At 34.5% G+C, this 15,306-nt stretch overlaps 1 protein-coding gene across 4 annotated transcripts in view; it reads left to right on the top strand.

Annotated features, from left to right (window-relative positions):
* The first annotated feature begins 5,009 nt into the window (after window positions 1-5,009).
* The window catches only part of C4H11orf65 (chromosome 4 C11orf65 homolog), a 38,393-nt gene continuing 28,096 nt past the window's right edge, over window positions 5,010-15,306 (top strand). For 2 of the 4 annotated variants that reach the window (XM_040285169.2, XM_005329113.5), the window contains exons 1-2: window positions 5,010-5,127; window positions 13,165-13,254. In XM_040285169.2, coding sequence (XP_040141103.1) covers window positions 13,174-13,254 — 81 coding nt within the window. In that variant the 5' untranslated portion in view covers window positions 5,010-5,127; window positions 13,165-13,173. The remainder of the gene's footprint in view (window positions 5,128-13,164; window positions 13,255-15,306) is intronic. The other 2 variants (XM_040285170.2, XM_040285167.2) reach the window with 1 other exon arrangement.

The raw sequence follows: 15,306 nt of genomic DNA, 5'->3' as shown, positions 1-15,306 counted from the left end.
GCTATCTAGGGGTTTACCACTTGTACTTATAACAAAGATATTTCTATCTTTGGAAATTCTAAGGGTTTTTGAAGCTCTGTGCTGAGAATCAGAAACAGAGATAAGATATATTCTTTATATGCCATACACCCCTGAGGGCCTGGGAACTGAGGACCACCTAAGCCAGTGAGATCCATGTAAGGGTATTGTAGGACAGGCCCCAAACAGCTATAGTTAGGCTTCCAGCAGGCTGTTTTTAGTATGTAGCCAAGGTCATGAACACAACACCCAGATTCAGTGTAGGTACTCAAAGTCATAAACATTTGCTTGTGAGCGTGCATCCACTTATGTAACTTGTTGGCAATGTGCCTTCTTTGGCCTGCATAAAAAGGACCCATACAAATGGCACAATGGAGCTAAATGGAACTGGTTGGAGCTAAATTAAGCTAAAGCTGGAGGCTATAGGCCAACTTTGAATAAACAATATCTACTATCCCAACTGCATCTTGCATCATCTTCTACCTGCTGGCATCCAAATCTGTTTCTGGGTCTAAGCCTTCCACAGGTACGAAGTTGCAATATTACTCCCAATTTGTAAGGTTTGGGACAAATACCTGAGCCTTTTAGTAAAGATATGCTTTAACCAAATCCCATTTCATGTAGATCATATCTTGTAGTAGAGGAATCCTTTAAATCGGCAGAGAGTAAGACTCCTTCCGTGGTTTCCAAGGATCTATCCCCACTCTAAGAGTTATTATTCACTACTAGTGTACAGCAAGAAGCACCAAGCTTCAGATGACAATGAACATGAAAACTATAACTCTTTCACAGCTCACCCATCCACTCTGCTTCAGCATCTCCAAACAGTAAGGAGAACTGTTGCCACTACTTGCATTCCTTGTACCAGTAGCACTGTAGTCATGAAACAGAAAAGGAAGGCACCTGCCACCTAAGTGAGAAAAAAATAAATCTTCCAAGGAAAATAGTTTGTCCTCTGCTCCATGATTTTATCATTCAGCACTGGGGCAATGGGCCAAGTGACTCCCTTATTTGGAACTCTTTAGGCTGACATGGAGACTTACAAAGGGAAGAATATTACAACAAGGTTCTATTCTTGTTGTCACAATGAAGGTTTTTCTGTTCCTTCAGCTAATAAAACTTACGGGAGACTTTGGATTTAGAGACCTGTGATAGGCCCCACACATACACCAAACCCATATAGACAATAGCAGTAACTTGAGTTTCAGCTGGTTTTAGAGGCCCTGCAGCCAACTAACTGAGTTGTAAACAATCAGCTAGGTAAACTATACCCAACTGGCTGACTAGGCGGTTGCCAATTAAGTTGTTGTCTAGGCATCATTTCTGTTTTCCTATAAATGCCATTGGACCACAGTGTTGATTGAAATTTTTGGAATCTGCTTTGGTTCTGGGAACTGCTTGATTCTCCAATGGTCTTTGTTTTGCTCAAATAAACTCCATGAAATGTATTAGTTTAAGGAATTTCCTTTTAACAGTTTTGGCCTGGTCATCAGGATCCAAATCAAAGTTCCAGTGACCTCCAGCAGCATCAGGTAAGGTTCCCATTGAGCCCGTCACGTTCATTGTTTTCTTGTAGCATCTGGGAATTGTAGGTTACTTCTCTCTGGTTCTAAAGCTCTTTGGATTTGTGTTTTGGGCAAACCTTTTGGGTTTATTGTTTTGTTTGTTTGTTGCAGTGCTGGGGATTAAACCCAGGGGCTCACACATACTGAAAAAAAAAAATACCACTGAGCTATACCACAGCCTATTGGAGCAAATTTTTTGATCCAGGATGGATTTGCAAGTGCTGACAGATACAGGAAAGTCTCACCTATATAAATAGTCAGACAAACTGAACTGGGTTCAGTAGGAACAGGCTACAAAGAAACCTCAGAGTAAATGGAGAAAGAAAGATGGATTCTTAAAGGAATAGATGAGTTTGGATATGGTGAAATCTTTTTGCCTGAGATAAAAATGAATATTCAGAGGATTTATGACAGCTGAATCATTTTGGAAGATTTTTCTTAAAGTAAATGGAGCAGAAGTCAGCCTCGCATTCTTCCTATTTTTCAAGTGCCTTCAATTTAAAATCACTATACAAATGTGGCATGTTTTGATATTTTCCGAACTCCTTCAATGAGTAGTTTGGTTTAACAAGCCAATCAAGCATAGCTGTCAGCTGGACACAGCAGCCTGTAATCCCATTATTTAGCAAGACCTTGTCTCAAAATAAAAGTTTAATAAAAGGTCTGGGAAGGTAGCTCAGTGGTAAAGTGCCCCTGGGTTCATTTTCCATTATTAAAGACTATTTTTTTTAAAAGAACTAGTAGGCAAAATATCAATCCTCCTAAGAACAAAGTGCCTGATTCAGTGATGTCCTAGAGCCCTCTCCTACTAACTCTCCAGTGGATTATCTCTCCAGCTTCACATCAATACATCACATTGGTGCCTTAAAATTGCCTGTGATGAGGATATTTTGGCATCTGAAATTGGCAAACCCTACAAATTAGGGATTGCATTCTTTTGTTTTTTGGGAGCAGTTTACTAGGATATCACTGCTAACATTACACAGTTACTCTGTTAAAAATTTGTCCTGCAGAAAAGAGAGAAGCTTATATTGTTCAGAATATTGAGAAAGGAATAAGGGAAACTCTAACAGACTTGATGTGGACTGTGATCTTGATTTTTATAGATCATTCATTGCTACTATTATTGTGGGTTGTTAAGCCCCCTTTAAGAAAGCAAAAGGGAAATCTTTAATGAAAGTTGTGGGGATAAGGAGGATAGATTTCTATATAAAAAAAATAGTGAAAGGTGCTTCTCCCATTCCCCAACCTTCAACCTGCTAAACCTCAACAGGAAGTTGATGCCTGACTAGAGGTTCCTCTGACTTCCTTGGAACACCACACAACTTGTGTCACTGTGTGACATTGTGATTTATATCTACTAAATGAGATATATTCCATAGTTATAAAAATGCTCATATTCAGGGGCAGTCTTGTCCATTGTTGGAGTTTGTTCCAGTGCCATGGTGGGAGCAGAAAGAAATGGCATCTAATTATCCTCTCCCTCTACATTACAAATATTTCTCTTCTGTCATACCAATTCATTTTGTTTCCTATTTTGTCTTTACATGTCTGATACAGAGAAATCCTTGCCTTTAAAATTAGAACGCAGGAATATTGATGTTATTAGTATACCATAAGTAGTATCATATTTATGAAAAGAAAAATAAGAGGAAGAGAATGAATGGATAGAGGAACGGAAGGAAGGATTTTTGTGAAACTACACAGAAGTTCCTGATCTCTGTTTCCTGGTGAACACATAAATGAATAAACAGAATAGCTGAAGGTTTTGTGTCTTAAATGATCTGTCTACTTTAAAGAAAGATACTATTTCTTTTGAAGAATTTTTACATGTATTAGAGCAGTAAAAAAAAAAGATCTGAACCTTTTACATAGAAATTACTGATTCTGCAATGTTAGAACACATAGTATTCAACAGTAACTATTGTTTCTGATGTGTATGTGAAATAATGCAATAAACACTTCATTAAAATATGTAAGGCTTATTTTAAAGTACTACATAAACAAGGTGATAAACCTTAAACATATATAATATTTCATTCTCTAAACTGAAAAACTTGTTCTGAATGTTTTACTTTTGTACTAAATTTAATTTTGTAATTTTAAAGAACAATTTTTTTTTAAATTTCGTAGTTTTTAAAGTTTAATCTTCAAATTGTAAAACATATCTAAATTTGTCATGCTAACTACTTTCAAGTGTACTGATCAGAGATATTAAGTACATTCATGTTATTGTATAGTTTTAACAGTTTTTAAATTTTAAACCCAGTTTCTATTAGATTAAAAATTATAGGGGCTCAGGATGTGGCTCAGTGGTAGTGCGCTGACCTGGCCTGCAAGAGGCACTGGGTTAGATCCTCAGCACCACATAAAAATAAAATAAAGATATTGTGTCCACCAAAAAAAAAAAAAAAGCTAAAAAATAAATATTTAAAAAAAATTATAAGTACATGTAATGTTTCCATAACCATATTTTTACATTATTCATGGTTACTCTGTATGACTGTAGCAAAGTAACTACATAAAAGGGAACTAAAGCTCATTCGGCTTATTATGATTATGATAATGTTTTTAAAGAATTCTGGAAGCTCAGTGAGCTACTGAGTTAGCTTTCAGGTGATTTCTTCTGTACAAATGTTTTTATAGGAAAATTTTTCTCCCTAAATGGTCATCTTCTTTACACGTTGTATTAACATGCATAAGCATAGGTGGGAAATAGCAGAACTGGGTAGTCCTGAACAAGATTATTTTACATTACAATAATTCATCACTAATAACACTGCCAAAGTATCAACTCGTAGGTATTTAAGCAAATCAAACTTGCATAACATATGCAGTATTTGTAAAATTTAAAGTTATTTGAAAACTCATCTTTTTAAAAAAGTCATATTTTCAATTTAAAACTATTTTAGGCTTTGCCAGTTACAGATCTTAAATCTAGAAATAGTAATGGACTGCTGTCATGCGTTACTTTTTTTTTTTTTTTTTTTTTTGGTGATACTGAGGATTGAACTCAGGGCTGTGTGCATACAAGGCAAGCTCTCTACTAACTGAGGTATACCCTCAGCTAGTGTGGGACTTACTCTTAACCCCACATAAAAACCTGTCAAATCGCTAGGATTAATTTTCTTACTTACAAAGAAATTAATTAAATAGATGTTCCACTGTATTTCTTCAACATCTTTAAGATTCTTCGTTGGAGTGACCAGGCTTTGTAGTATGTGGACACCAACTTCATAGACACTTACTTTTGATTTCCCTTCTCAAATCCCTTGCCTCAAAACCCCTAACAATCTAGGCGAGAGCTCCTAACTGGCTTGGGACTGGGAAAGGCAGCGGGTGGAGGAATGACCAGGGCTGGGGGTTGGGCCTAGGAGGCGGGACTAAGGAGGTAGGCGGGGCCAGACAGAACGGAACTGGAGTTGCATCATTTCCTGCTGCTTGGTTGCCACGGAAGCAGAGAATCCGCACTGGGGCTATTGGCCGGTGAGTGGCATGGTGTCCCCTCCTCTCCGTGATTACCGCTCCTCTTCCCCTCTCCAAGGTAATTGGACTGGGACTCTCCGGGCCCGCCCTCTCGGAGTCTCTGTGATATCACCCCCTTAAGGAGGTTTCTTTCCTTCAACTCCTTTGCGGGAACCTCTTCCAGGACGCGTCTTTTTCGTGCTCTCGGTGAAGTGGAGTCGTCTGGTTGAAAAACCCTCCCTGCCTGCCTTGCGCATCCACAGAGCCCCGCTCCAGGCGCCGACTGCAGAAGAAATATTTGTTAACATTTGCTAAACACTTTTTCTGGACTTTTTTTTTTTTTTTAATTTAACCCATGAAATACCTTTAGGCCATTTCACAGAAATATTTAGAGATGGAAAAGGAGAAAGGCGTTTTAAAGGAATAGGTTAGTATAAAGGACCACAGGTAAAAAGAAAAAGTGAAATTTTAGAACTGATGAAGAGCATGAAACATTTGTTTAGTCAACAACATTTAGTTGAGAGAACAAAATAGGAAGTATAGATTCTGATCCCAGCAAATTTTAAGATTGTTTTACAGCTTTTAAAATAAAGGGCAACTCCAAACATCCTGTGGGCTTTTACTCACAAAGTCTAAAAATAGATCTATTGGCATCATGATATATTATAATAAAAGTTGTTGACTTGGGATAGTGTCTCCTAAGTTGGTAAAGTACTTGGAAAATCTTTAAATACCTCATTTACAATCTTTAGTGATTTTTAAATTAAAAAAAAAATAGGTCACTATTTGAGTAATGGGTTAATACTACTTTTTTTAGAGAGAGAATTTTTTAATATTTATTTTTCAGTTTCGGTGGACACAACATCTTTATTTTATGTGGTGCTGAGGATGAACCCAGTGCCCCGAGCATGCCAGGCGAGCACGTTGCCGCTTCAGCCACATCCCCAGCCCCATTACTTTTTAACATCTTAAAATTTGAGAAGTATTTTCATACTTGTTACTTTACTTGGAGCCTCACAATAACTGAATGAAATTTCTTTTTTAATGGCTCTTATTTTTTACTTAAGGGCAGCAACTTTCTGTTCTGGACTGTGCCCTCTTATACCTACTCAAAAGAATTTTACCTTAAATTTGTCACTCTTGAACCTTTTATTTCTCCCCCTCTACTAGATCACACATAACAGCATCTTAACTTGTTTTAATATCACCCATATTAAAAACAAAAAAACCTCGATTCCGTTCCCACCCTTTCCACCTACCAGCTCATTCATTATTATACTTACTGTCTCAACTTTCCCATTTTCTCAACCAACTTCAGTCTTTTTTCCCCTGCTACTTCACTGAAACCATACTAAAAATGATCACAGGTGACTTTATGTGACCAAATTACTTGTTTATTTTCAATTTACTTGACCCCCGCAGCAACATTTGATGCAAATGAGCATTTTTTTCTTGAAATACATGGAACTTTATCCTTCCTCAGTGATGTGACAATTTCTGAGTAATTTTGAATACTGTTATAATGTTGACATATACAACACATTTTTAATCTGCTTTACTAACATTTTCCACCACCACCACCACTACCACCCCCTTTTTTTATGCTGGGATTGAATTCAGGGGCCACTGAGCCCTTGGTCCCCAGGTCCTCCTTTAAAAAAAAATTTTTTTTTTTTGAAACACAGTTCTGTAAGTTGCCCAGGCTGACTTTGACATTGCAATCATCCTGTCTCAGCCTCCTGGATAGTTTGAATCACAGGTGTGTACCACTGCACCTGGCTCTCCATATTTAAGTCTAAGCAACCAAGAAAACTACAAATCAAGTACTGATTTGAGACATTTAACAATTTCTATGATATATTCTCCTCCTGGCCCAATTTCAGTATACCACATGGCCTCAGGAATTGAAAAGAGATGGGCAGTATTGCATCATTAAATAGCATTTCTCCCATGTAGATCCAGTACTGGTTCTCAGCTGTGGCAATGTCTGGAGACATCTTTGGTTGTCACAACTGTACTACTGATATATCTGGTGAACTGATACCATACACTGAACAGACCCTACCAAATGCAAATTCAGCCCCAAAATATCAATAGTGACACATTAAGAAACCCTGAAGCAGTCATAAATAACCTCAAGGAAAATGTTCACAGTAGTAGTAAACTGTAGCAAAATAATTAGCAAGTGGTGAGTTTTTATAGGTTTAATTTATGATTATCATTATTTATGGCTGAGCAATTAATTTGGTTCTTTCCATTTTCTTTTACACCCCTTCAGAGACATTTTTTTTCTTTTTTTGATACTGGGAATTGAACCCAGGGGTGCTTTACAACTGAGTTACATCCCAGTTCTTTTATTTATTTCGTGAGATGGAGGTCTTGTTCAATTGTTGAGGCTTATGATCCTCCTGTCTCAGCCTCCTGAGTTGCTGGGAATACAGGCATGTGTTGCTATCATGCCTGGCCAGAATGAAACTTTAAAAATATAATTTAGATTATGTTTTTAGAGTACTGCTTTTGTAAAATAAAATTACTAGGAAAGGGAAGAAATACCCACAAAGATATGCAAATTTATAAGCCAACTGATCATGTGTTTGTATACCACTTTATTGTCAAATTGCTATGAAAGTTTGTAACTACTCTCAGTTTCTTTTTTGTTTTTATTGATGTGTTATAGTTGTATGTAATAATGGGATTCATTTTGATATAATTATAAATGCATATAGCATAATTGTTCTATTTCAATCCCCAGTGCTACTTCTTTTCTCTCCCTCCCCCTGATATGCTTCCTCAATTCTACTGGTCTTCCTTCTATTTTTTTAATCGACATATTATACCAAAAGTGGAATTCATACATTACATAGCATAGTCAATTTCATTCCTCCTCAGGGAATTTTCACCTAGAGATTGAGATAGTAAACATGTTCAGTAAATAAGGATATTAATTCTTCCAAAAGGACTTATTAACTTACTGTTTTGGCAAACTCTAAATACTCTGTAGCCTATATTACTGAAGACAGAAGTATGTGCAGAAAGCCTGGGTGAAATTATTTAGAACAAAGTGCCCCACATGTAACACAGTCAATTAAAAGGAATTTTTTAAACCCAATGTTAAATTTACCTACAAAATTGGATATATATTTGGGAAAATGCTCAAGTTTTTTTTCTAAATTAGCACTAATGCTAAAAAATAGATGATATCAAATATATGCACATGTGTTGCTTTACGCATCAAAACCAATCACGATACATTAATGACAGAGAAAAATCACATAGTTTAGTTCTTGGAGAGACTATTAGAAGACCCACTGTAATCCTAATGCCCTACTTATGTTTAGATTTTTACTTTTGTAAAATCTAGAATTAAGCAATCCTTTAGAAAATTTTTGGGTATAAATTGGACAAGATTTTTTAACAAAAATTTAGTCAAAATTTTTATTTTTTAATGAAGTTATATATCTAAACTATATGCACATTGTGGGAAAAGACCAAACGATATAAAAGTATGCAGAATATAATGTGTTTTATTCCTGAACCCAGATTTCATAATCTGCTGGATCCTCCCCCGAGATATCAATCTCAGCAGTTTATTTTATTCCCTTCCAGAGAAATTCAGTGCAAATATGTATGTGCATACCTTTTGTCAAAGCAGTCTGAAAAGCTAACAAAAATAGTTGCATGTGAACACAAGTATACGTATATAGATAATTCATTTTGGAATTGTAACAGAAAAAAACCTGAATGTCCAATAATGGAGGAAAGAGTAACATATTCACACCCAGGAATACTATGCAACTACAAAAGAATGAACAAAATCTATACGCATTAACATGGAAAAATTTCCAACACAGATTAAGTTAAAAAAATATGTATAGTTTAGGGGCTGGGGCTGTAGCTCAGTGGTAGAGTACCTGCCTAGCATATATGAGACACAAGGTTTCATCCTCAGCACCACATAAAAATAAACAAATAAAATAAAGGCATTCTGTCCATCTATAATTACAAAAATAATTTTTTAAACATGTATAGTTTGATCACATTAATGCAAACAAAACTATGTGTTCATGTACATGTGGCTATATAAGATGTATATATAAAATATGAATACATACTTGTGTATACAGTGTGTTTGCACATACATATATTTTTTTTAATTTTTAGTGTTGATAGACATTTATTTATTTATTTATTTATTTATTTATTTATTTATATATGGTGCTGAGAATCGAACCCAGTGCCTCACACATGCTAGGCAAGCGCTCCACTACTGAGACACAACCTCAGCACCAGTATTTTCAAATATATAAGAAAATGTCTGGAAGAATCACATATCAACAGATATGACCTTTGAAGAATGCACTCCTCAAAGAAGAGAAGGGAATGGATGATTTTTGCTTTTTGCTTTATAGTTCTATTGTTTGAATTTATATATTATTTACATTATAACTTTTAAAGTAAATATCTATATAGTATCATGAATAATTTTGTATTTTAAATGTTAATGGGATGTTAGGGAAAGATATCTACCAGTATCTTGAATGCTACTGTTATTATTCTATGGTCTTTGTGTATAAATAAACTGTATTCTGTATTCTTTCATTTTTCCATTGAAAAAGAACATGGACAAGAAAACTAAGGTGAAATAATGAGGTGAATTCCATGTGTTAAAACTCATTATAATTATCTCTTTGTCTCACATTTTAAATTTGAAATTTTGGGTTTTTTATGATAAATCTAAGATAGCAAAGCTGTCTTCTGTATTTGTCTCTTTTAATGATATAGCGACAATATTTTAAAAAATTATGGGGCTGGGTTGTGGCTCAGTGGCAGAGTGCTTGTCTCGCACATGTGAGGCACTGGGTTTAATCCTCAGCACCAAATAAAAATGAATAAACAAAGATAAAAAAAATTAAAAAAAAAATTATTAAAACTACCAGGTGTGGTGGTGCACACCTATAACCACAGCAGTTCAGGAGGCTGACAGGAGAATTGTGAGTTCAAAGCCAGCCTCAACAATGGCAAGGTGCTAAAGCAACTCAGTGAGTCCCTGTCTCTAAATAAAATACAAAATAAGGCTGGGATGTGGCTCAGTGGTTGAGTGCCCTGAGTTCAGTCCCTGGTACAAAAAAAAAAAAATTACATTGATTTTTTTTTCCCCCCTGAAGTGTTATATAATACATAGATAAATTATATTTCTCTACCTGATGGCTAGAAAGTATATTTGTCAGAAAAGTAATCTTTGATCAAAATTAACAAATCTTTTACCACCCCCCATAGTATTTTTTACTCTCATTTGTTCTAATAGTAATTTGTAAATTTAAAAAAGTAAGTGTGCTTGAAATATTTAGTTACATTGGTGAGGTTTGGGGTTGTGTTTTTATACGGGGATTGAATCCCCAGGGGAACTTAACCACTGAGCAACACCCCAACCCTTTTTAATTTTTTATTTTGAAATAGGGCCTCACTAAGTTGCTGAGGCCCTCCTTAAGTCATGCCACCACACCTGGCTCTAGTTACATTAGTTTTATAAACAAAATAATGCACATGAATAGTTATTATTTTGGAAAATAATTTGTATTGTCATAATGGATGTGATTTATTGAGTGGTTTTGGTAGGCTAGAAATCGTACTAAATGCTTGCCTGTACTATCTGATTTAACCTTCACAATTCAATGCGGTAGTACTGTGAGTCCTCATGTTTTACAAATAAGGAAACTAATGAAGTTTGAATAAATTAAGTAACTGTGCAAGATTACACAGCTAAATAAGAGGTAGAATTTGTTGCTTTAAACCCTGGAGGGGTGGTACAGCCTATAATCCCAGCACTCAGGAGGCTAAAGCAGGAGAATTGATTAAGCCCAGGAATTTGAGACCAGTGTGGGCAACAGAGAGATCCTAACTCAAAAAGCAAAAAACACTGGTCTGACTTACTTCAAAGACCAAAGACTTAACTTATCTCCTCATGCCTTCTATATTGTAAAGACTCTTTGTACGGGAAGAAAAAAAAAGACAAATTACTTCTCATGGAGAACCTTCTTCTTACTCTTAAAAAAAAAAATTCAATTATAAAAAATTGACAATATACACAGAAAAACATCTTTAGTTTTAAAATCTCAAATAATTTTCAAACATCAGAGAGAATAATAGATTAAGAAAATATATAAATAGGTTTTTCTTTCATTTTTTCTGTAAATGGTATATGTTTAGATAGTTTTACTGTTTGGTCTCTGCACCTCGAAATACAGTGCATATATTAGATGTGTATATGTTTAAATCAGGATTTTGGCACTTGTAAATACATATTATTCATTTTATAAGCAACAGTTCAAAATTTTAAAAATTTAAGCAGAATTTAAAATTCATATGTCTCCCTGTCTTCAGTGCAGCACCCTTTTTCTTTATATTTGACCATTAGAGTATTGTGCCCTTTATAATGTAAATTCATAAAGTTGTAAAACTGAAATAGCCTTTGGAATTAATTTATTGCATTTACAAATGTTGAAACTGAAGCCTAAAGATGTTAAGCTGTTTGTCCAAGGTTACATTAAATAGCAGCATGAACTAAATCTAAACCACATCTTTAGTCTCTAACTTCATCAGCATTCCTTCTATGGTTTAGTGTAAGAAAACTACCAAAAGCAATGAGTTACTTGTAAATTTTATGTATACCTCTTCTCAATATATACAGTGAAAAATGAGTAAATTTGTACATAATTTATAAAACCTACACAAATGAAAATTCTTGCTCTTCTTTCTCTCACTCTTTTTATTACACTGGAGCAATACTGGAATAGACTTAATTTTCGATCTAACCATTTAATTTTGAAGGAGATGCTTGTTAGCGTAATAAATATTTAGGCAGCACAAATATGAATTTAGCTTACTGACATTTCTTAAGGGAGTCTGTTATAGTTTGGATCTAGAATGTTCCCTAAGGTCTTATGTGTTCAGAAGTGGGGCTTTGGGAAAGTGATCATCAGATCATGAGTGCTTTATCCTTGTCAGTGAATTAATCTATTGATGCTGAATGGACAACAGGGAGGTGGCATCTAGTTGGAGAAAGTAGGCACTAGGGATATACTTTGGAAAGGTTCCTTTCTTCTTCCTCTCTGTTTTCTGACTGGCATGAGCCAAGGAGCTTTCCTCTACCATGTCCTTCTACCATGATGTTCTACCTTGCCTCAAGCCCAAAGAAATGGAGGTGGCTGACCATAAACTCAAACCTCTGAAACCATTTGTTATAATAAATCTTTACACCTCGAAGTTGTTCTTGTCAGGTATTTTGGTCACAGTGATGAAAATATGACTAACACAGTCAAAAACTAGAATATCTTTCTGACTTTTATTATTAATTCCTTATGGTATGAATAAAAATTGTGAATTAGCAATAGTGATTTTGTTTTGCTCCTTAATAGTAAAGCTTCATTTAAAAATAATGTATGATTTATTAAATAGTCAATGTGGTTAAGGGCTATACTGAAAAAGTCTACTATCACCTCTAATTCTAAGTTAGAAGCCTATCCAACTTTGGGAATGTATCTGTTTCTCTGCATATTAAGAGAACTTTATTTCAAGCAAACAAGAAAGTATGTAAAGACCATGGACTTCCACAACAGACTGGAGTTCAGTTCAATACTGGCTTTGTTACTACTTGATCTTAAGCCTTTAGTTCACTCTTCTCATCTCTACTATAAGCATATTAATAAACTCTGCTATTTAGTGTCCTTGTTGGGATTAGAAATAATAAATTGGAACATATTAGATAATCAATAACAAGTGACTACTTTTTATTTTAAATATTTTTTTAAAGAGAGAGAGAGAGAGAGAGAGAGAGAGAGAGAGAACTTTTTTTTTTTAGTATTTATTTTTCAGTTTTTAGTGGACACAATGTTTATTTTTTTATGTGGTGCTGAGGATCCAACCCAGGGCCCCGAGCCAGGCGAGCATGTTACCACTTGAGCCACATCCCCAGCCCTATTATAAATATTTTGATACCAAATCTCATTTTCATTTTTTCACTCATACAACTCTATTAAATTTCTGCTGTATTCTAGTGTCAGTTTTATAATAGAGTATAGAAAATGATTTTAAATAAATCCTTTGTTTTTTCTTTTAGGACTTTCAAATGCCTGGGAAAAAAGAAATAGAAACTATAAGGAAAGAAAGGGCTGCAGAAGTCATTCAGAGGGCCTGGAAAAAGTTTCTTGTGAGTTTATTTAGCATCTTTATTGAGATTATAATTTATATGTCATAAAATTAACCTGTGTAAATTGTAGAATTCAGTAGTTTTTTTAGTTTTTCAGGTTTTGTATTTTACTCTTTACTTTAAAAGCAGACTTTAAATTTCAGAAAAACACAATTATTTTGTTAGTTTCACAAATATGAAGTGGAACTAGGCACTTTGATAATGGCTGCTATCAGTAAAAGTATCACTAATAGGCTCATTTGACCTTTACCTCTAAATGTTTTTTTGTTTTTTTTTTTTTGACTAGAGAATCAGATTTGTGACATATTTACCCTTGAGGAGCCTATAGTTTAATAATATATTGCATTTGGATTAAGGTGTTAGTTACTTATTGTACTCCTCCTTGGGCAGAGTTGGTCTCATAGTTGTGAGGAATATTCCAAGTTGGCTTACCTGATTGGGTGAGAGCCAAGAGCTAAAATGACTTCACTTTTTTCTCTCTAATAGCAGCTATACTTGATCTTTCCTGGCGATTCTATGTGAAGTTTTTTGTGGCTCTGTTTCTAGCAGTTAATCAAATGTTGTAAAATAGCTTCTATTGTTTACCTCTTTTGTTTCTAAAAAAGCCATAAAACTTAAACTGGGGCATAACTATGTTGACTTTCAACACTAAAACGGTAATTCTCTTTTAAAATATTTCTTTGTGTCTGTCAACAGACTCACATTCTAGGCTTAAGCTTTATCGTTAGTAACTTTTTTCACCCACACCCAACTGGCCATGTGACTTTGAATAATTATGTAATCCTGTCACTGCTAGGCATTTCACAATACATTCTTGCCTTAAAGGGGCTACAGCAGAGAAACCAAGTATAAAAACAAATAAGTGTGTATGGATTAATATTCTGAGCACACATTTTTTTTTAACCTTCTATCCTTCCACAATCCCATTGATATGATGTATGTAGAAGGTTAATTCATAACAGACAGAAGGAATTTCATAAGCAGATTAGAAATATTATCTAACTTCTGAAAAAACCAAAATAGAAGGTAGCATGATGTTGGAAGAAGCTGGGAGAAGCACTTGCTAAGATACACTTCAAGGGGGTTCCAGTGAAGGAATGGGTTTGTAATGGAAACCAAATAAGGATATGAAATTAGAGTCAGCAACTTAAATGATAGATTGGAGTAATATTGATATTTTCATGATTCCATATAACATAGATATTATATGATATCCTGTGAACCTGGGATATCTTTTCATTTATTTCTTTTTTCTAAAATAGTTTTTGGCATACAAGTCTTTTACATCCTTGGTCAAATTTATTCCCAAGTATTTTGGGTAACTATTACAAGTGGTATTGTTTCTTTCTTTCTTTTTTTTTCTTGGAAAAAATCAACTTTATTTTCTCTAGGTTAAAAAAAAAATAGAACCAGCTATTAATTTTTGCTAAGAAAATGCTTCTTTTGGTGTTCATGTCTAAATTTCTGAAAATGCAACCTGGTTATTAAAATCATCCCGAATGCACTCATAAACCAGATCCATGTGTGACCAGCCCTTTACAAAAATTAATTACAGTTGCCACAGCCTTTACATTCATTCTTTTCATACATTACAACATGCAGATATACAAAGAAAGGTCAAACAAGTTGAAGTAAACATTACAGCATCAGGAAAATGAAAATCCATCTGTATAAAATAAATACAACTTTGTAATAACTGTAAAGAAAATGAAAGCAATTAACAAAAATAATGGCAGTTTAAAGTATAACTGTCTCATTACCCAATCATAAAATAAGTTACTGTAAAATGCATAGACTCTTTACATGTAAAGAATTTGTGCATCACAGTCATGTGTCCAACAGTTTTACACAATAAAAATAAAGCCATTCAAAATGTGTGCATACTTTGCAATTAGAATACACTTAATATGTTTTGCTCTTTAAACTGTCTTAAAAATATTAAATGTAAAAATCCTCAGATGAACATTTTACAGAAAAACCCATATTTAATCTTCTATATGGCTCCAGTCACCTTCCCCCAACAGATCAGCACCTCCAGCATTTTCCTAGGGC

This window comes from Ictidomys tridecemlineatus, chromosome 4 (assembly GCF_052094955.1).
Source record: "Ictidomys tridecemlineatus isolate mIctTri1 chromosome 4, mIctTri1.hap1, whole genome shotgun sequence".
NCBI lineage: Eukaryota > Metazoa > Chordata > Mammalia > Rodentia > Sciuridae > Ictidomys > Ictidomys tridecemlineatus.
This window is presented reverse-complemented; position numbering and strand designations above follow the sequence as displayed.